The sequence below is a fragment of the Coenobita brevimanus genome, chromosome 18, assembly GCF_032717465.1.
Source record: "Coenobita brevimanus isolate Jiangsu-jjx chromosome 18, ASM3271746v2, whole genome shotgun sequence".
Classification (NCBI taxonomy): domain Eukaryota; kingdom Metazoa; phylum Arthropoda; class Malacostraca; order Decapoda; family Coenobitidae; genus Coenobita; species Coenobita brevimanus.
In genome coordinates, this window is record NC_136971.1 from 13,785,840 (window position 1) to 13,807,658 (window position 21,819).

General features: G+C 43.2%; 1 protein-coding gene and 1 pseudogene across 6 annotated transcripts in view; one reads left to right on the forward strand and one right to left on the reverse strand.

The window, feature by feature from the left end:
* The window catches only part of LOC145391500 (CUGBP Elav-like family member 4), an 884,867-nt gene that overhangs the window by 735,158 nt on the left and 127,890 nt on the right, over window positions 1-21,819 (forward strand). For 4 of the 6 annotated variants that reach the window (XM_080266122.1, XM_080266127.1, XM_080266123.1 and 1 more), the window contains one exon: window positions 2,715-2,843. The exons of the other annotated variants lie outside the window; for them this stretch is intronic. In XM_080266122.1, coding sequence (XP_080122248.1) covers window positions 2,715-2,843 — 129 coding nt within the window. The remainder of the gene's footprint in view (window positions 1-2,714; window positions 2,844-21,819) is intronic. 6 annotated transcript variants of the gene reach the window in all.
* Window positions 17,308-17,426, reverse strand: LOC145391515 (5S ribosomal RNA; annotated as a pseudogene).

Below are 21,819 nucleotides of genomic sequence, written 5' to 3' on the forward strand. Positions count from 1 at the left end.
TGTGGGAGTTTGCATATCACAGAAGCAGTCTCATGCAGTGTTTCCTTTGTGGCGTCCTTGTTTACTGCTTTGTAAGTCCATAGACACATGCCGGTTCCATCGTGCTGTAAGTTTCATAAGACCTATTGTTATAAGAAGATAAAGATATAGTTTCATTACTGCTGTATGATGTTTAGAAAATTATGATAAGAAAATTATCCATTGCGATTTGTAAACATCTAGAATCAAATTTGAAAGAGTGGAAAAAAACGAAATATCTAAAATCTCCAGTGGTTCATACCTTTGCTCCATAAATCGCAATGCTTGGCTAATGGTGTGGAGGTGTGAGTGTGACGCAACCAATGCAACTTCTGTGGCGTGGTGGTGTAGTTTACATTTTGACCTATCGGTGTTGTCCTCTCTCGTGGTGTTCACTGCTCTGTATTCCAAGTTTTAGATCCACCCCTCACTCCCTACCCTTCCAAGTACAGTGTTAAGTCCTTTTTTTTTTAATTATTATTATTTTGTTCCCTTGTTTTATGTAATTGGGTTACAATATGGTGCCTATAACCCCAGAACTTTTTACGGCACAGGAGCCCATAGCATTTTGACATTAGCTATTTAGGCACTTTTAATAAATATTCCGTTCTGAAATGAGACAAAGTCAACTTAGTTTCATGCATAATTTATAATGAGAACTTGCGTGCAGATCTAAACCTGTTACACATCACATGGTTGTAATATTGTTATTAGTTACTACAGAGCTGGCAGAATTAAGAAGATCAAAGTGTCAGTAATATTAAACTGTTTACATATATATATATATATATATATATATATATATATATATATATATATATATATATATATATATATATATATATATATATATATATATATATATATATATATATAAAACCTCAGCATTATATGAAGTCAATAACCAGTGATAGGTAATCAGACTAATCATGAGATCAGTGTAATTTTAATGCCTCAGGTGATTATAAAACAACTGATGATCATCCTGTCATGTAGCGCATTTTCGTCAGGATGATAATAAAATCCAGGTCTCTCGGTGCTGTCACGCCATCAAATTACCTCACATCAGTCACCAGTAACTACTCGCTGCCAGTACTAATTAGTATGTGGGGGAAAGGTTTACTGACACATGAAACTAATAAAGATCAATAATTCCGTGTATCATGTGGCAGGAATATGCAGATGTGCCTGGTATAATTTTTTTTTTTTTTCTTTACAATATGAACAGAGAAAGGAAAGAAAAAAAATCCACACCAGATTACAGGTGTCCTCCATCCATTAAAAAGAATAAAAGGTTAGGCCTACACTTGGACTTTTAAGTTGAAGTTTGTATGGAAACTATTCTGGGGAAATGACTGGTGACTTCTTGTTGACTTAACCAGAGCGAACCATTGTTCTTAGTATTACCAGTTATGAAGAGAGAGACACTGGATAAGCAATGTCTGCCTCTTAGCACTGCAATAATTAATACCATCAGAGTATATCAGAAAGGCGAGAGAATAAATCAGTTATTCATAGGACACCATTGAACCAGGAAACAACACCGTTATACCTGTTGTTCTCATTAAGAGGACTGTAATACATCGCGGCTGAGGCTCAAAGATCTTGCACGATATATATAAGTTCTGGTCCTGCATAAAACCAAGTTATCTCCTGTTCTCAGTGCGTTGTTTTTGCTAGTAGAGTATTATCACTTCATTTTCGAGTCAAAGTATTTTCTAGTTTGCAGCAGAACAAAGTTTAGTACTTTTTTTTAATCTTGTAATGACATCTAATGACATTACTTTAGGCCCTATGCTCACCCCCATTCTTTTATTAGCTTTACCAGTAGACTTCCTCCTTTATATCCCAAACTTGGAATACAGAAATGATTTTTGTACCCCCGCAATCCTGCTCCCCCCCCCCACCCCTGCATACACTGAGATTCCCCAGTACGCAGTGTTTTTTATTTACCGGTATTTTTTTTTTTTTTTTTTTTTTAGCAAATGCTTTTTTATGGGTGAATCTCGAGTGCCGCCCCCAAAAAAGTGCAAACAAAAATGGTAGCGAAACAACAAAAGGAGCTGCTACATATCCTCTTCTCCGGTTCTGGCTAAAGAAAGAATACCACCACGTTACAGAGTCTTGGCAGAGTCTCATGATAGATGTTCTCACTCTGAAAGATGTTGATATGTTTTATATCACTTATCATGCGTGTGTCAATGAAGAGAGTCGTCTTGCTCGCTGGTGATAGTTCATTGCTGTTATTTATGTACATGCAGTCATCGACTGACTTCACTTCTCTATTAGTTGATATATTATTCTCATATAAGCAAAATTTTCAACGCTTTTAAAGCTATGCAGTTATCTGCAGTTCAGTCGTCAATTGAGGAGTAACTTCAGTCATTACTTAGAAGTAATGCAAATTGTTTGGCATGATTTACAGTTCACTTCTTGTGCCAGATATTGTTCATTCTATTTGGTATCTTAATGTAAGAGACCAGTCGTTTATTCAGTTGTAAATTCATGCTGTAATGAAAAAAAAAAATAAAGAAATATTAATTAAAAGTTGCATGCAGTGATATGGTCAGATACATCAATGCAACGTTTGCATTACAAATAAATACTATATTTTTAGACTTGACAAATTTAAATTGTTAAAACTGTAAATAAACCCGAGAGAGATGTACAATCAGCGTGGCTTTCGTTGTTTTCAGAGGACAGGAAACTGTTCGTGGGCATGCTTAGTAAACAACAGACTGAAGAGGATGTCCGTCAGCTCTTCCAACCTTACGGGAACATAGAGGAATGCACCATTCTCAGGGGTCCCGATGGCGGCAGTAAAGGTAGGGAGCCGGCACACCAGTCACAGGGCGGGACACACTGGGTCTTACCACACTCCTACCATGCCACATCACACACTAACAACGTATCTATAGCTGCAGCTCGCACACTAAACCTTACTCTGGAAAAGAGAAAAAAAATATGTATTACTGCTCTAGACCTGCACCTTAGGTGCATTTCTTTGGCAAACAAGGAGTACAAAATATCAAGGAATATTGGAAAACTAAATCATCTTTAATTAGATATTCGAAGAACAAGGAAAGAAAACTGTGATAATCAGAGTGTAGTTGCACCATATTCCTAAGGTAAGACTGGACGAGGGAAGAGGTGTAAAGTTAGCATGATGAACTCAAGATTCACTTCATAAGAAACAGAATATAAAGAAGCGATTGACCAGAGTTATGAGCATGGATAATGAAAATGAAAGTGTAAAATGATACAATAACCCAATGAAACTAAGAATGAGGTACAAATTGTTGGTGATAGCCTCTGTAGCCCCAAGTCCTTCGAGCTGAGTATGAAGGTAGCCAATGAGGTCGTGAGGGGACAAGCACTGCATTTGTTGGCTTTTGCATGCGACCTTGATTGTGTTGTGCTTGTTGTATCCCCTGAGTCGCTGTGGATGTTATCACTACCGTACATGCATTATACTGCCAAACTATGCACTAACACACTACAAGACCTATTTAGCACCTGTTTGTACTACCATGAACTTGTACTATACTGTACTATACTACTGCACTTCCTCATATCACTAGTACATTATGCGCTATCACACTGTCTACACCATACTACATTGTACGTACATACATACATACATACACACACATACATATATACATTGTGACACATATACATTCTGACACACAAATATATATATATATATATATATATATATATATATATATATATATATATATATATATATATATATATATAATATAATATAATATATATAATACTCTTCCACAGTACCACACAACTCCATGCCACTCTGCACCGCCACAGTAAATATTTCAACACAATCCCCATTACTCTGCAGTACCATACCACACTATCACTCTCTGCTATAGTTACAGTGCCCGGAACTACACACTACACATATCTACATTATCACACTACGCGGCCACACTGCATTACCAGCCACGTTACTGTTACACAGTACATCACTGCACTGTCGCGATACACTACTACATTACACATTACCACACTGTACCACTCTACACTGCCACACTATTCTACACCACATAACACAACCACTCTATGCATTGCTGCACTACACTACACTTTAGTGTACTACAACACCACATTCACATCATATCACCACACCACACTACACTGCATGCACGATTCATCACTTTGCTGTACAGTACTGTATTATACTATACTGTACTGTACTCTACTCGACTCTACTCTACTCTGCTCTGCTGTGCTCTACCTGTACTGTACTATGGTGTACTATACTGTACTATACTAATAATGTACTGTTACACTTTTCTCTACTGTGTTTATGCACTGAATAAACAGTACCCTACATTACCGCAACAAAATAGTACTTTATTACACTGCACAAAACGATCCCAATAATACACTAAACATTTCATTCACTACAGCCCTGAACTCTGCGTATGTTCTGCATACTTACTACACCACACGTCACTCTCTGCGTCTACTACGCTACGCTGCGCTGTATTATACTGCTTGTGCTGTCGTTCGTTATATCACCTTAGGCTACACTTTAAACCATTTACAACTCCATATTGTCACTACACTGCACTACAACATACTGTATCACACTACAGCTCTCCACGCTAGGCTTCCCACATCTGCACTACCTTTGCCCATCATTCCGTCCCCACTACACAATATTAGGAATACACCAGACCTTCCTCACTGTGACTCAGCTGCCCAAATACTGTTTTATCATTCTTGCACCATAATCTTGCCACTACAGCATTACATTAGCAACACCAATACTTGATATTACCACACTGTACATTGTTATGCACTTCACTGCACTCATATACACATCACTGTACCTTCATACGTTTCACTGTACCTTTATTAATGTACCTCACTGTACACTGAACTACTTCATTGTTTCATTGTTCTTGTACGCTTCAGTACATTTTGCATTCTACACTACTCTGCACATCACTATGTTCTTCATTATACACCACTTTACACCACTGTTTTTTCTGTGCATTTTGCACTACACTTCCTTAAATTCACTTCACTACGCATTTTCTATATACTTACTCATAATTTCACTGTATACAATTCGTTGTATTCTTCACAACACTTCAGTATACAGTTCACTATACACTTCATTGCACTGACACATACTTCAGCATACTTCACTGTATAAATACACACTCCCAGATACTCCACTTATTCATACTTCAGACTTCACTGTATACTCTTTCTTTTATTCAAATGTAATCACTGTGCAGTGTACTGTGAATGCACCTTACTGTGCTGTTGACACTCTGTCATACACTAACCAATTAATTAACCACCACGCTGTCATTGGCCTCACCATACTACCATTCCACCCCACCACAACCACTGCCACCACAATCCCGCCACCACTACTGCTAACCACACAACCACAAAACCTCCACCGCCACTTCCCATATCGCAACCATAACCCAGCCTCGACCACACCCTTCACCACCACCATTATACCACAGACACATGACCACACCTCACCACACAACCACCAAACCTCCGCCACCACTACCACAGCCACAGCTACACCACCAAACCTCCACCACCACTACCACAGCCACAGCCACACCTCCACCAGACCTCCACCACCACTACCACAGCCACACCTCCACCAGACCTCCACCACCAGTACCACAGCCACAGCCACACCTCCACCAGACCTCCACCACCAGTACCACTGCCACACCACCAAACCTCACCACACCACCACCACTACCACCACCACGCCTCACCACACCACCACCAGTCCTTCATCACTTCCCACTGCATTGCTTCACACCCACACCACAATGACATCACCAGTACTACCAGTATACCTTTTTTTTTTTTTTTTTTTTTTTTTTTTCACCACGTCAGATATTCAAGTAACTTCAGTATAGTCACTGTATCCTACCTACAGTACTTTCTCCACAACCACCACCACCGCCAGCACCACACTTACGTCACTTATATACCACACCACACCACAACACACTTTTTTTAAATCACCGCTAACACAATTTTATCTCACCATTCTACTTCCACCATACAACTACGTATTTACCACAGTACCACAACACCTACACATTCACTACACTTCACCACACAACCACATTTGTTTCCCCCAGCATTCCGCCGCACTGCACCACAGGATTTGTGCCACATATTTTCACCACCGCCACACAGTCATCATACCTTCATTCCACCACAGCTTCTGACATAATCCAGCACAACACCAGCATTCTTTTACCACAGTTTTACACGGCCATCACCTCAACCACAAGCACTACCAACCACAATTATTCTGTATCACTGCTGACGCCGCCATTTCTAACATCGCCGCAATGACTGCCACCACTACCACAACCACAGCTGCCAGAAGTACTTCCACTAGTACCACCACCTTAAGTACCACATAACCTCTACTACCACCATCATTGCTATCGTCACCATTACTGTCATTACCACCACCACAACTACTACTGCTGCAGCAACTACCACAACGACTAGCACCAAAACCACAACCACCACAACCACTATAACCATCACAGCTACCATGACTACCACAGCCACCCCATCTACCACAACCATCCCAGTTACCACAACCACCCCAGCCACTACCACCATACCACAACTACTACAAGCAATTCCACCACCACAGCCACAACTACCACAGTGCACAGCTACCACACCCAGCGAAGGACCTCGTGTGATATATCTGTAGCGTAAAGAGCATGTGTATCGGAAAGTAGACCAAGGTTGTTGTCTACGTCCACAAAAATGGCAGCCCTTCAAGGATAATCCCTCTTCCCTTGGGTCACCTCCACAACATAAATTAACCAGTATTTCCCTAAGATTTTTTTTTCTTCAGGGATGATAGACACGTGGGATAATTTTGTACCTTCTTTCACTGTAATTTCTGTAAAAATAAGTGAGAGGGAATTAATTGAAAGTTTGTATTCTCTTTAAATCTGTAGGCCCCCCAGCACCTCCTCCTGGCCAGTTTGTTTTTGCATAGAACACCTTTATTTTCTTTAAGCCAAGTCATTACCATCTATGCTTAAGTACCGTACAAAGCTAGGGTGTAAAATGCATAATAAATCGCCAAGGAAGATGTGCTACGGGTGCTAATCTTACGAGAATACTACCAGGATTATACTATGTTCCCTTCCAGGTGCATCCGCAGCGGACACTTTAATTACTGTGTATTATGTGATGGCGGAGGCAGGTAGGTGCAGTGTCTGTGATGATATGAGTAATGGTGTGTCTATTACGGCCTGATGGGGTTGTGTATGAGTAGATGTGATGAGTGACTAAAGCTTGGGTGTATGACACTGATGAGAGTAAAGCTTTTAAATCGAATTACAATATTGTACACTAATCAGTGAGGACGACATAATGCCAAACATATTTATGTTAATTGATGGATATGTTGGGAAAATATATATATATATATATATATATATATATATATATATATATATATATATATATATATATATATAGATATATATATACACACACACACACGTATTAGTGATTTGTGGAGATTTTTTTATAAATTTAATGACGGCAATTAATCCTGAAAAATATATATTGATTAGGTGTAATGCTTTTAAGCGTATTGATCGACGCTGATGGCTCTTTGTTAATATTTAAACGTGATTAATTATGACTAAAAGTACAAAAAAGTATTACCAATATATCTCTCTGTCGTGCAGATAATGACAGAAATATAACTAGAGGGGTAAACTGATCTCGTTTGCGATTAACGTTACATAAAAGAGGATAAAATAGGGAAAGGAAATATGAACTTAGTTATTGAGGTAGTTCTCCGGTTGGAGTGGTGTAATCGCGCGAACTTGATTATTAAGGAATCTGTTGAAAGTAACAAATAAAGGGAGTGTAAGTGACTGAGAAAGGGTAGTATGGTTGATGGCTGTAGGTGCAGGGAATGTGGGAAGCGAATGTATTTCACGTAACCACGTCTTAGTGATCAGATTGTGGGAGTGGCCAAGGTATGTCTGGTGAAGGTAAACCAATGTAGCGATGCCGAGATGATAGAGTGAATGTATGGGGACAGTGAGTGTACAGTAGTGTGAATGTATGGGAACAGTGTGAGTGTATGGAGGCAGAGTGAATGTTTAGGTACAGATTAAGAGTGTATAGAGGTAGAGTGAATCTTTTGAGGTTGAGTGAGTGAGATGTGAGTGGTATTGATGTGGTGGCAGCAGCTGGCCCCTGACAGGTGTAAACAAGGTGACTGAGTGGGGGGCAGGTGCGTAGGTAGACCGTTCCTCCCATGACCTACCAGGATGGGGCAGTGTGGAGGTGGGGCTGGGTGGGCCTGATTGCAAATGGTACTGGGAGTGTTGCAGGTGGGGCGGGGCAAGCTGGGGTGTGGCGGGGCTGAGTGGAAGTGGGGCTGTGTGCACCTGGTTGCAGATTGAACTGCATGGGAGTGTTGGAGGTAAGGAGGGTTTGAGTGGAGGTAGTGGCGGGAGGAGCTGATTGGAGATAGAACTTGAAGTGCTGCAGGTGAGGCTGGCAGTTTGCAGGTGTGGCGGCGTGCAACTGATTGAAGATAGGACTGGGAATGTTGCCGATGGGACGGAGCAGACTGGAAGTATGGCGAGGATAATTGGAGATGGGGCCGATTGGAGGTGGGGCTAGGTAGATTTGAGATGAGATTGATCAGATTGAGGATGGGTGGGGCAGACTGGAGATGGGATGGAGTACACCAGAGATGGGAGAGATAAGACTGGGGATAAGAGAAGTAGACTGGAGATGGGAAGGGATACACTGGAGATGGGAGGGGCAGACTGGAGTTGGGAGGGGTCAGACGAGATGGGAGGGGTCAGACTGGAGATGGGAGGGGATGCACTGGAGATTTGAGGGGCAGACTGGAGATAAGAAGGGGTACAGAGATGATGAGAGGGGCAGACTGAAGATGAGAGGGTGCACACTGGAGATGAGAGGGTGCACACTGGAGATGAGAGGGTGCACACTGGAGATGAGAGGGTGCACACTGGAGATGAGAGGGTGCACACTGCAGATGAGAGGGGGCACACTGGAGAAAGGGGGTACATTGGAGATGAGAGAGGGTCAAATAAGAGACGGGAGGGGGTACACTGGAGATGAGACGGGACAGACGAAGGCGAGAAGGGACAGACTGGAGATGAAAGCAGGCATACAGGATATTGGGAAGGACACATAAGAGCTACTGACGGAACAGGAGCGGATGGAAACTGCAAGGTGGGCAGATTCAGAAGAGGGCGTGGCAGGTGTGAGTGGGAATGGGAATATATTTGGTTGAGGTGGGACTTGGCAAGTTTGCGTGGGATGGGGCAAAGCGGAACATAGCACGGAAAGAGCAGTGGAAGGGCAGGGGCAGGTGGGTAAGGAAGGAGCGCAGGACAAGGCACGGCAAGGAGGGGCAGGATAGAACAAGACAGAACGGAGCGGAAAAGACAGGGCAGGAGATGAGGGAACATAACATAATAAAACTTGACTGAAAAGGAAGGGTAGGGGCGGGGAGGACGAGGCAGGGCAAGGTAGGACAGTTGAAGGCAAGGAAGAGCAGGACAAGGCAGGGCAGGGCAAGGCGGGGCAGACTCTCCCAACCATCCGTCAATGTGATTCATGAACCACTCGGGCCCTTCTGTTTGTGCGACCCTGTGTGTACCAATGAATGTGTTTGTGTATGTAAATGTGCTAGCGTGTGCGTATTTGAGAGAGAGAGAGAGAGAGAGAGAGAGAGGTATGCCATTTGAGGGAGGAAGTGCGAGGTATAGATGTGAGAAAAGAGGATAAGTGCGAAAATAACGAGGAAAATGCTGGTTCTTGTGAAAGGGTGAGGAGTGATGATGTATACGTGTTAAATGGGATGCGAGAGAGAGAGAGAGAGAAAAAAAAAAATTGAAGTATGAGGGAAATGTGAAAAGTGGGTGTTTGAAGCTGAGTGTGAAAGAGAGAAGGGAGTGAGGGATCGAATTTTGTGTGTGTGTGTGTGTGTGTGTGTGAGTGTGTGTGTGAGAGAGAGAGAGAGAGAGAGAGAGATGGGAGTGACCGAAGTGAAGAGTGAGAGAGTGAGTGAGTGAGTGAGGTGAGAGTGAGATGCCACCTTTAACCAGTGATCGCCCGGTAAATGTCACACTGTTGACTCCCTCGCACTGCCCCCTTCCCCCGCCCCCCCCCTCTCTCTCTCTCTCTCTCTCTCTCCTCTCACCCCTCACGCTGCCCCTATTCTCATCCCCTCATGTCTCGCACTCCCATTTTCCCCCTCCCCTCCTGCACCCCCTCATCCCCTTTCCCTCCCGCACCCCCCTCTTCCCCATCCCCTCCCGCACCCCCCTCTTCCCCATCCCCTCCCGCACCCCCCTCTTCCCGATCCCCTCCCGCACCCCCCTCTTCCCGATCCCCTCCCGCACTCCCCTCTTCCCGATCCCCTCCCGCACTCCCCTCTTCCCGATCCCCTCCCTCACCCCCCTCTTCCCCATCCTCTCCCGCACCCCCCTCTTCCCCATCCCCTCCCGCACCCCCCTCTTCCCCATCCCCTCCCGCACCCCCTCTTCCCCTTACTCTCCCGCACACCACTCTTCCCCATCCTCTCCCGCAACCCCCTCTTCCCCATCCACTCCCGCACCCCCCTCTTCCCCATCCCCTCCCGCAACCCCCTCTTCCCCATCCCCTCCCGCAACCCCCTCTTCCCCATCCCCTCCCGCACCCCCCTCTTCCCCATCCACTCCCGCACCCCCCTCTTCCCCATCCTCTCCCGCACCCCCCTCTTCCCCATCCCCTCCCGCACCCCCCTCTTCCCCATCCCCTCCCGCACCCCCCTCTTCCCCATCCTCTCCCGCAACCCCCTCTTCCCCATCCCCTCCCGCAACCCCCTCTTCCCCCTTCCCTCACGGCTGCAAATTTTAGAATCCGTGTGACTCATTTAGTTTTTTTTCTTTTATATTAATATTTGTTGGGTGTTTCGGGGGAATTTCTACCAAAGAACAGTTTTCCAGGCTCGTTCTCACCCACCCATGTGTCCCTCTGCCCTCGTTCCCATCTCCGGAAGTTCCCCCTCTTTGTACCATTTAAACTTCGAAATTTTATTGGATATATATGCCGTTCCAAGTCCCGTCAGTACCTCCAGTCTTTTAAAAAGGGACCCCAGGCCTCCATTTTATGCCTCTGTTGTGTTTCAGAATTGTGTGTGGCCACATTTTTTTATGGTATGGCCTTATTTGGTTTACTCTCCTTTTTATTTTATTTTCACTTTTTTTTTTTTGCATTTCATTCGGTGTTTATTCACAGGTATACTCGTATATTAAATGTATTCATTTATATAATCTTAATTTCACTTTCTTCTTTACATGAATTTCTTGAAGTATTTGTTTCCTGCATTTTTTTTAAGGAATTATAGTGTTTTTCCAGATTAATGGTATAATCGTCAATGGTATTTTTCCTCATTTTTTCTTGTTTGTATACGAGTATTTACTTCCGTTTTATATATTCCTTTGCTGGTGCTCATTAGTCATCACGTTCCTCTCCATAGCAATAGTGTCAACTCCCATAGCCTGGGTTCTGTTCCAGCCTGGACTGTCATTTAAAGTGGGTGCTCGTACTATGTAATTTATTTTCATACGCTGGCACATGTTTGCACCCTGACGGTTGATAAAGACTCTTGATACACACACAACACAGATAGCAACAGACTCTTAAACACAAAACAGACAACAGCAGACTCTTAACACACGCAAAACACAGCCAACAGTAGACTCTTAACACACGCTAAACACAGCCAACAACAGACTCTTAAACACACAAAAACACAAACAAAAACAGACTCTCACACACACACACACACACACACACACACACACACACACACACACACACACACACACACACACACACACACACACACACACACACACACACACACACACACACACACACACACACACACACACACACACACACACACACACACACACACACAATGGGCAGTACAACGCTTCCCCATTTCTTCACTCATCGCACTTACCCTTCCTGATGCCAACTTTGCGAGATCCAATGTTACATGTTTTGCCATTATCTTATTATACTTTATGTTATTATTTATTTTCCTGTCGTTATTGATAGCTTGTATATTCAGTTGATTCTCTCTCTCTCTCTCTCTCTCTCTCTCTCTCTCTCTCTCTCTCTCTCTCTCTCTCTCGTTTTCTATATCATTACACCATTTTCCCAGGGTGAGGGGTAAGGCAAGATGGGTTCGGGTTCTCCTCTGGGTCTCATTTGGGTTCCCTCAGGAGTGATTGGGGCCAGGATTAATGTGACCCGCATCTCCAGTGTCTTGCCTTACCTCCTGCCTGCCTACCTGCCTACCCTCCTACCTATCTACCCGCCTGCCCTCTTGTCTACCCACCCGCCCACCCTCCTCCTTACCTGTTACCTGGTTCACGCTTCTACCTTTACCTACCTTATATGCCTGCATATCTGCCTTACCCTTCTTGCTATGCCTGCCTGCCTATCTTCCACACCCTTCTGCCTGCATCTGCCTGCCTAACTGCCTCATATTTCTTCCTGTACCAGCATTCTCCCTGCCTCGCCCTCCTGCCTACCTATCCTGCCTTTTTTTAAGTTACCTTTCTTCTGTCGCAATCTGCCTTGCTACCCAGTCCTGTTGCCAACCTGCCAGTATTCCCCAATACCTGTCTAACCTTGTGTCTATCTTCCTGCCTATCTCTCTCATCCTTCTGCCTGTATCTGCCTACCACTGTTCCTGTTTTCTTTGAGTTACCCGTCTTTTTTGTCTTTGCCTTCCTACCCTACCCTTTTGCCTACCTACTTGCTTTCTTTAATTCCTCTTACTGCCTACCTGTCTTCCCTCCCATACTTTGTTGCCTACCTAATCTACTCTTCTGATACCTTCTGAATTTCCTGCTAAACTTCTTACTTTACACTTCTTCGTATATTCCATCTTGCCTTCCCCCACCCTTCTGCTTACTTACCTACCTACCTACCCTACATTTTTTTCATGCTACCTTCGTGCCTTCCGTATCTTTATTTCTGCCTTCCTGCATACCCTACCCTTCCTCCTACCTTCCTGCTTTTCTATCGTTGTATTTAACTCACGGGATAGTTACCCAAGTTATAACCAACTGTATAACAAACAGCTTCGAAAGGACTAGTAGGCCTGTTGCTGTTGGTTTTCCTTCACTTCATGTCCGTGTTGCCTTTCAGTTACCCTGGTTGTCCATCAGTCACCTGTTTACGATGGACGTCACCTGCCCACATCCATATTCGTTTTTTTTTTTTTTTGTGCGTGTGTGTGACGATTATGCTTTCGTGTGTGTGTGTGTGTGTGTGTGTGTGTGTGTGTGTGTGTGTGTGTGTGTGTGTGTGTGTGTGTGTGATATGCCAAGAAGCTCGAAGCGTTATCTTTCCATGACACCAAACATACATAGGTAAATTTTGCTTTCCAGGAGTTTTGTTAGCCTCTTCTTTCCGATCCATAAATTAGAACAGGAAGGACCCACTGTTTTTATATCCATCTTTTTTAATATCAAGGCAATTTACTATCCTTCATGATGGTATAATATTTGTCCGAAGCCTCTTGTCCCCCTCCCATTTTTGCTTCATTTCGTTGTCATGAACTGGACCTCTGAACTGCCTGCTTTTCTCAGGTATATGTATTTTTCACCTGAGTCTAGTCCCCCCCCCCCCGTCTCTCTCTCTCTCTCTCTCTCTCTCTCTCTCTCTCTCTCTCTCTCTCTCTCTCTCTCTCTCTCTCTCTCTCGAGGAACTGGGCTTGTCGTTCCCATCGGCACTTACCTCCTCTTCCTCGCGCCCATAAAAATCCACCCTCCTTCATGCACTCTCACTCGCCTCCTCTCCATCCCTTTTAACTGATCACTCTTCTCCCCTACCCTACCTGTTGAATATAACCTGCATTTTACTTCTTCCTTCCCCTCTCCTTATTTATTATCTCCTCCTCCTCCTCTTCCTCCTCCATCTTTCTGTACCTCTCCTTTTCTTTCCTCTCCCCTTGATGTTTTTTCCTCTCTCTCCCAATCCTCATTCATTGCTCCTCTTCCTCTCTTTCGATCTTCCCCCCCCACCCCCACCACGACGCAGCTTCTAAACCCCACTGAACAATACCAGAGACCAACAATAGCCCGGCCAAGCGCCACATCCCGACTTTAGAGCTCTTGTTTAACTTCCCAGAAACAAAAGCTCTGTACTGAATGCATGTCGGCGTATCGAAACGAGCACTGGGGGCCGTGATAACTTCTTGTAACAGGTGCTTGGAGGTGAGGGAGGGGGAGAAGGAGTTTTTATTTTCATGAGATTAGGGAAGAGCGTGATGGCAACCTGTACTAAAAATTTTGCTGTACTCGGTTTACTGTGACTTGGCCTAAAATTGCCATCTTCCCATCGTGAATGCTGATTTTTGACAATAGGTCAGCACTAGAAAATGACGCTAGTTATGAAGAAGTGTTATGGGAAGAATGTAGAGCCGAAGTATAGTTTCATTCTGCCACTGGACTACATTAAGTGATTTCAAAAGGATATAAATCTGGACAAAGTCAGAGTGAAACGAGTATAGTGACCTGTGTACTCTAGTGCCAGATGTCCAGTCCAAGACCCCCTTCTTATACTGTACTTTTTCGCTTTTTATTTCCATCTCTAGGGCTGCCTACCCGTGTCAGGCGTGTGCGAGTCGACTGCTACAATACACACTCTACAAAAAACACCTCACATGTTGTAAGATACTGAGTTAATGCAAGTGTTTCTGGCATCGTGCTACTTTTAAGTGTTTGTTAAATTATGATGATTGAAAGAAGATTAGGTAACTGTGTGTATGTTGATATTTGAAGTCAGTTGTAATAATGTTTTGTATGACCAGCATAAAGTAAAATGGCAGTTTTACCTTTGAACGCCGAAGGAGAACGTTGATTTAGTACTAAGATGTTAGGTATAATTCAGTGTTCGTCTTTGTTGAAACCTTTTACTGCTGCAAGGCGACTCACACCTGAAAGTTACCAGGTTTAGCTGACCCTTAGCTGACACCAGACACTTTTATTCGCCTGAGAAGAGTGTCCTGAGAAACACAGGGTTCAAAAGTGTGGATCAGTGTATTTGTGGTGTATGGTGGTTGTATACCGGTATGTGGTGTATTGTGGTTGTATATATGTGGTGTATTGTGGTTGTATTTGTGGTGTATTGTGGTTGTGTTTGTGGCATATCGTGGTTGTATTTGTGGTATATCATTGTTGTCTTTGTGTTGTATATTTGTTGTGTTTGCGGTGTATTATGGTTGTGTTTGTGGTGTATCATGGTTGTACTTGTGGTACATTGTGATTGTCTTTGTGGTGTTTCGTGGTTATGTTTGTGGTGTTTAGTGGTTAATAGGTATTGTGTTGTTATGATCCCGAAGTTTGGCGGAGCAGGTGCCAGGGTAACCCGCAACTCAGGAGAGCTGGCTTTTAGTGCCCCACCCGCCAAGGCCGGCTTAGCTTGGCGAAGGCTGTACAATCTAATTTCTCATTGATTTCTGCATTTTATATTCCGTTAGTACAGTGTGTGTGTGTGTGTGTGTGTGTGTGTGTGTGTGTGTGTGTGTGTGTGTGTGTGTGTGGTTACTTAGGTTTGTAGTGGAATCAGATCACATTTCATTTTGTGGGAAGGTGCAGTTACCATTTCCTCGCGTCAATTACGAGGTCCTCGAGTCAGTTACCTGTTCCTCGAGACAGATACCAGTTCCTCGAGTCAGTTACCAGTTCCACGAGACAGATACCAGTTCCTCGAGACAGATACCAGTTCCTCGAGTCAGTTACCAGTTCCTCGAGTCAGTTGGTACCAGTTCCTCGAGACAGATATCAGTTCCTCGAGTCAGTTACCAGTTAGAGTAGGTGCAAAGAAGCCAGTAAACTGTTAATTACGCCGCGTGCACTTAATCTGGGGCTACACACGCTTTACGATGCACATTTGTCCGCCTCGACGGCCATCTTGAAGCCTAATATCCAGACCCGGGACGACTGGACGGACGCAGTGAATAGCGGTGAATGAGAGGGCTGGGAGTGAATTAAAACAGGCCCTCTCGCCCTTCCATTCACGCATTCATTATCCCCTAAATGCCCCAATCCTCCCCAACTAAATGCTCGTCTATTGGCCACCTCCGCTTCTCCTAAGATTCCCTTTGAGTTAGACTTGTTTTGACGCTTTTAAGAGACGTCCGCAGCTATTTGCAGGCAGCGAGGCGTTCCAGTGTCTTACCCCCTCCTCCAGCCTGTATCCTTCCTGATTACACATTCATTATCATTTCACCTACAACTTAACCTCCTCAGTCCGATGATGCGATTTTTTCTTACTTCCCCCGGACGATTTTTATTCACTTATTTTTTTCATTTATTTACTTTTAGAACTGGAACCAACCACATACAAGTATATAAGTATATAAGTGAGAAACGTTACTCTTAAGCAGAATGCAGTCTGAGAGTAGCAATAGTAGTACAGGTAGTATAAAGTAGTTGCATCCCTGGGTTTATCTGAATGAACGGCTCTACTTCCTTTCCAAAGTACCTCTTCGTGACCACCATCATGTTCTAGAGTAACAGCTCAGCCCTGAAGACGGGGGGAGATCGCAATTTTAGGCCAAGTTGGAGTAAGCGGAGTATGGTTTGGTTGATGCTTTGTGTGTGTGTGTGTGTGTGTGCGTGTGTGTGTGTGCGTGTGTGTGTGTGTGTGTGTGTTTGTGTGTGTGTGTGTGTGTGTGTGTGTGTGTGTGTGTGTGTGTGTGTGTGTAAATCCTCTTTACCCTTAACTCCTTCTGTACGATGGCTTCTTTTTGTATTTATTGCTTTTTCCCTGCGATTTTATACGGCTGAGGAGACAATTTTCGGAAGATTAGATTAACCCCTACATTAACCCTCTCAGCACCATCGATCTGGCCTAAGTTGAATATAATCTTTTAAAAAGAACAAGAATGGAATAGAAAAATAGTTATCAGATTGAACGGTTGAATAAAAGTCTGGCGGTAGATTAAATGATAGATAGATGGATAGAAAGAGTGATTAAAGGAGAAATGGAAAGTTTGGCGTATGTGCATTCAGTTTCTCATGATGCATTAATTCCTTCAGCTTCATTCATTCATTGCCAGGCGCCATGTATCCCAGACGGGGTGGCCAAGGGCTTAGAGTTAATTGTTTTACAGGAAGGGGCACTAATCCTCCATCAACCCCACTTGACACGTAGGGATGCCAAGAGCATCTGGTGTTCCCAGGCGGTCACCAATCCAAGTACTAACCAGACCCAACGTTGCTTAACTTCCCTGATCGGACGGGAAGCGGTGTACTCAATGTGGTATGGCCGTTGCTTGAGGACGCTTTTTTATACACTGTTCTGCCTACGGACGAATTTACCCAGCTTAGAGAGAGAGAGAGAGAGAGAATAAAGAAAAATTAGTGAGCGTGATCGAAGTTAGAGTGATGAAAATGACTGAAAACATGAAGTTCCCACCTGAAATAGATTTTGCAATTGAAAGAAAATCACGGGTAACAGATGTGCAGGGGAGACAGCGTTCCCCGCTCTGGTCGCCATTATGGTTTGTTTTAAGCGGCAACGTATTAAAAAGTATTGTTTATTTTCTTATCGTGAAGTTAACATAAATGAATGCACGTGATGCTAGAGAGAGAGAGAGAGAGACTAATTAATCGCAGTGAAAGAAATGCGTATTGAAGAAGGGAAAGAGAGAGAGAGTACTAATTAATCGCACTAAAAGAAAGACGTATTGAAGAAGGGAACGAGGGGAAGGGAGAGAAAGGGAAAAGACAGAGAAGGAAATTCGTCAGACACAGAAAACGAGAGAATTATTAACACAGACTCAACAATTCAAACATTACCGGGGCTTCAAATTCAGGCTAACGTCTTTACTCGATGTTTTTCTTTATTTTTTTCATTCTTGCTAATTTCAGAGGCTTTTTAGTTAGCTTAGGAGAGACTTAGAAGTGGAGGGATTACATATAATTCACATCAACCTCTTCATTACTGGATACCGTTCGGAAGTTGAGTCAAATCATTTGGGGAGGGCAAGGAAAATGAAAATGATGTGCAGTGGCTGAAAAGGTTACTGACTAGGAACTGTGGTGGTGGTGGTGGTGGTGATGATGATGATGATGATGATGATGATGATGATGATGAGAGCCACGGGTGATATTTATAAAGGATCTTGACCACTTTCGTAATAAGCAAAGTCTTCCGAAGCAGTTTTCTCTAGTCTTCATATTTCACTGTAATATTCCCTGCTGTTTGATTGTGAAGTTGTGTGTATGTGTGTGTGTGTGTGTGTGTGTGTGTGTGTGTGTGAGAGAGAGAGAGAGAGAGAGAGAGAGAGAGAGAGAGGGAGAGAGACGTTTTCCCTGTAGTACTTTGGCTATGCAGTAATGAAGGTTTTGAAGTGGTTTTCCCTGTGTTGAGGAAAGTTGGTCAGGTAGTTAATAATACAAGTGTTTACTCCCCCTCTCTCTCTCTCTCTCTCTCTCTCTCTCTCTCTCTCTCTCTCTCTCTCTCTCTCTCTCTCTCTCCACAGGTAGATAAAAGAGAAAAACAAAGATTAACAAATTCCCAGGTAAACTGACCAGTAAACTTTCACACAAACAGTATATAACCAGGTAAACTAGGAGGCAAATAAGTAAACCAACATGTGAACGTTGGGGTAGACAGGTGGGGGAGAAAGACAGGTAAACAGGTAAACTAGAGGCAGACTGGCTGATCAACAGGTGAGCGTACAAGTAGACAGGTAGAGACTGACAGATAAATATTTGAAGGTAGGCAGATGAATAGCGAATGAACTGGGAGGCAAATAGGCAGACAGGTAAAAGAGGTGGACAGAGGTAGATTAGGAAGCTGACAGGTTGGGGAGGAAGATAAACATGTACAGGTATAGATCTCTCCAGCACGACACTCTCTCTCAGACTCTAACACGATTTTCTCAATTATATCCTTATAAGCCAGAGCAGGTTTCTGTCCCGCGGGAAGTTTCGGCTCGTCAATAATGCAGGTGTTTGGCCGCGCGCCGAGGCCAAACCTGCCACCGAAATAGACACAACAGACAGAATAGAGAGCCAAGGGACGTAGGGAATGGGAGGAACAACAGACAGCAGACAAATACCGATAGTCTGGGGAGCCGAGATCTATTTTAGGGCGTACAAAAATTAAGGATATTACGGCTGAGAGAGAGAGAGAGAGAGAGGTGCTAAATTGAGTGCGGATAAGTATTTGTGTGTGATAAATTTCCTAAGCATACCAGTCCTGATATCGGCATTTGGGTATTAGAGAAGAAAGGCATTAGTTGTGAAAATAATCTGACGCTATTTCACACCAATATAAACGTCTTCTCCATCTTTGCACATGAGAAGCTTTATAAAATTCTGATTCCTCTTACACTCCCAGTCTGTAAATGTGATTTTGTATTGGCATATAGATAGATAGGTAGGTAGGATTGTGTAGGTATAGATAGATAGATAGATAAATAGATTACCTTTGAATCGACTCTTTCACTCTCGCAGTTTTTTTTTTTTTTTTTCATTCTTGCCACCACCAGACGATTGTAATTAGCTTAAGGAGAGCTCCCTATACCCTTGCTTGGCCCAGATATTCGTCCCTGTACGGCTTACTTCAAGTAACTTAGTGGCAGCAAAAGACAATGCCGTGGCCCTTCATTCTTCCCGTGGCACTTTTTCGTGACTAGCATTATATCTTAGTGTTAATCGATTGCTGCAACTTAGGATTCAACACGCAGAGCAGACAGTTTCGGGCCAGGTCAAAACAAGTGTAGTACAGTAGTGAAAGAGGTTAATGAAGGCTATATTTAACCTCGCCACTTCCGTAAATGATAGGCTAAACAAGATGCCATGAAGATAGGGAGGATAATATATACAAGACACCCTCGAACTGGAGAGGTTTATGAAAGCTATGTAGAGTCATGTGTGCTGGAAGTTTAATTATATTTACCTATACCTTTTCACGTGAACCTAATGCAGATTTTTATACCTTTACTGCTTTTATACCAACTGCGCCACATCCTTTCTATGGCACTTCTTCGTGACTAGCATCATGTTATCTTGGTAAATTATTTCATCTCGGCGTTCAAGATGGAGTGGCGGCAATTTTAGGCCAGGGTAGAGGAAAAAATAGTTTAAATACTGTATGATATAATAATGAATCGTAGTCTATATATTAATGAATCGTAGCTTAAATATCCCATCTTCTTTTCTTCCTAATTCTTTTCAGCCCGGGTACTTGTTTACTGTGTTTAACGCCAGATGATTTTATTCAGCCAAAGTATGACGTCCCTTGGTCCTGGGATTGTAAAACTTCTCAGTCAGCCATTTCACTTCACCTCTTGGCTACGTTGAGTTTCTGAGAAGCGAAACAAAACTTCATCGCAAATTGAAGTATATTGCGAGGTTCTGTATTCCCCACCACTGTGTTAATTTTGATAGTTTTTTTTTTTTCTACATCGTGCCGTATGTTCCTGAAGTTAATGTTGTTCTGGAATATCAATGAAAATTTTTAAAGCCGTCGGCGTGTACTGAACTCCAAAATAATAATAATAATAATAATAATGTGCACTCCATGACACAATCCATGACACTGTGGAATTTGCGACTAAGTGAAATTCATGATATCTAAGAATTCTGTCTTGCTGGAATCTACACCTCTGGAATCCATGACCAGTCCTGGAGCCCCTGGCCTTCGTGACATTTACTGGAGTCTTTTTAGTAACATCTACAATTTCAGTTTCGTTTTGTTTCTGTCTTTGTCTCGTGTGTGTGTGTGTGTGTGTGTGTGTGTGTGTGTGTGTGTGTGTGTGTGTGTGTGTGTGTGTGTGTGTGTGTGAGATGGTATTGACGGTCATCATGGTCATGGATCGTGAGAAAGAGACTAATGATAATGAATGGTGTGCGTGATGATGATGATGATGATAATGATGATGATGATGATAGCAGTGATGATGATGATGGTCATTAAACAGATATGTATAATTGTCTTGATGTCATGATGCTCTTGATGACGTGTGCATTGTAATGATAATAATAGTTATGAATCGTACGGGATATTGGTGAGAATTATTATGTTTGCCTTTTGATGATGATGATAATGATGATGTGCTTTGTGCAGATTTTGATGATAATAATAATGACGATTTTCATGATAATGATACTGTCACACAATGTTAGTTATCAGGTCACGCATGCAGGTCAGCTTTTAAAATGTATGAGAGTCTAGGCGGAAATGGAAATGTTGAAATGTTTTGTACTCTCTCTCTCTCTCTCTCTCTCTCTCTCTCTCTCTCTCTCTCTCTCTCTCTCTCTCATATTTGTCATTGCATTCGCCGTTAATTCCTTTCATCCCTTTTGTATTGTCTTTCAAATCCCATCACTCACCCGTTCATCCAGTCATCCATTCACCCATTCAACTATCGCTCTGTTCGTTCATTCTTTTATCCATCCATCCATCCATCGAACTGTCAGTCTTATGGTTCACTCTTTTATTCACTCATCCATCCATCCATCCATTTCTCTTTTCATTCTGCCATCCATTAACACTGACTATTCCTTCCTCATTCCTCTTTTCCCACTTTTCCTGTCTCTCCTTTCCTCATGTCCTTTTTTTTCTTGCTCACAATTGCTCTTTTCTTCAATTTCTTCCTTGCCCCTCACACCTTCCTCTTCCATTCTTTGCTCTCCCATCCCCTTCCCTCCTACT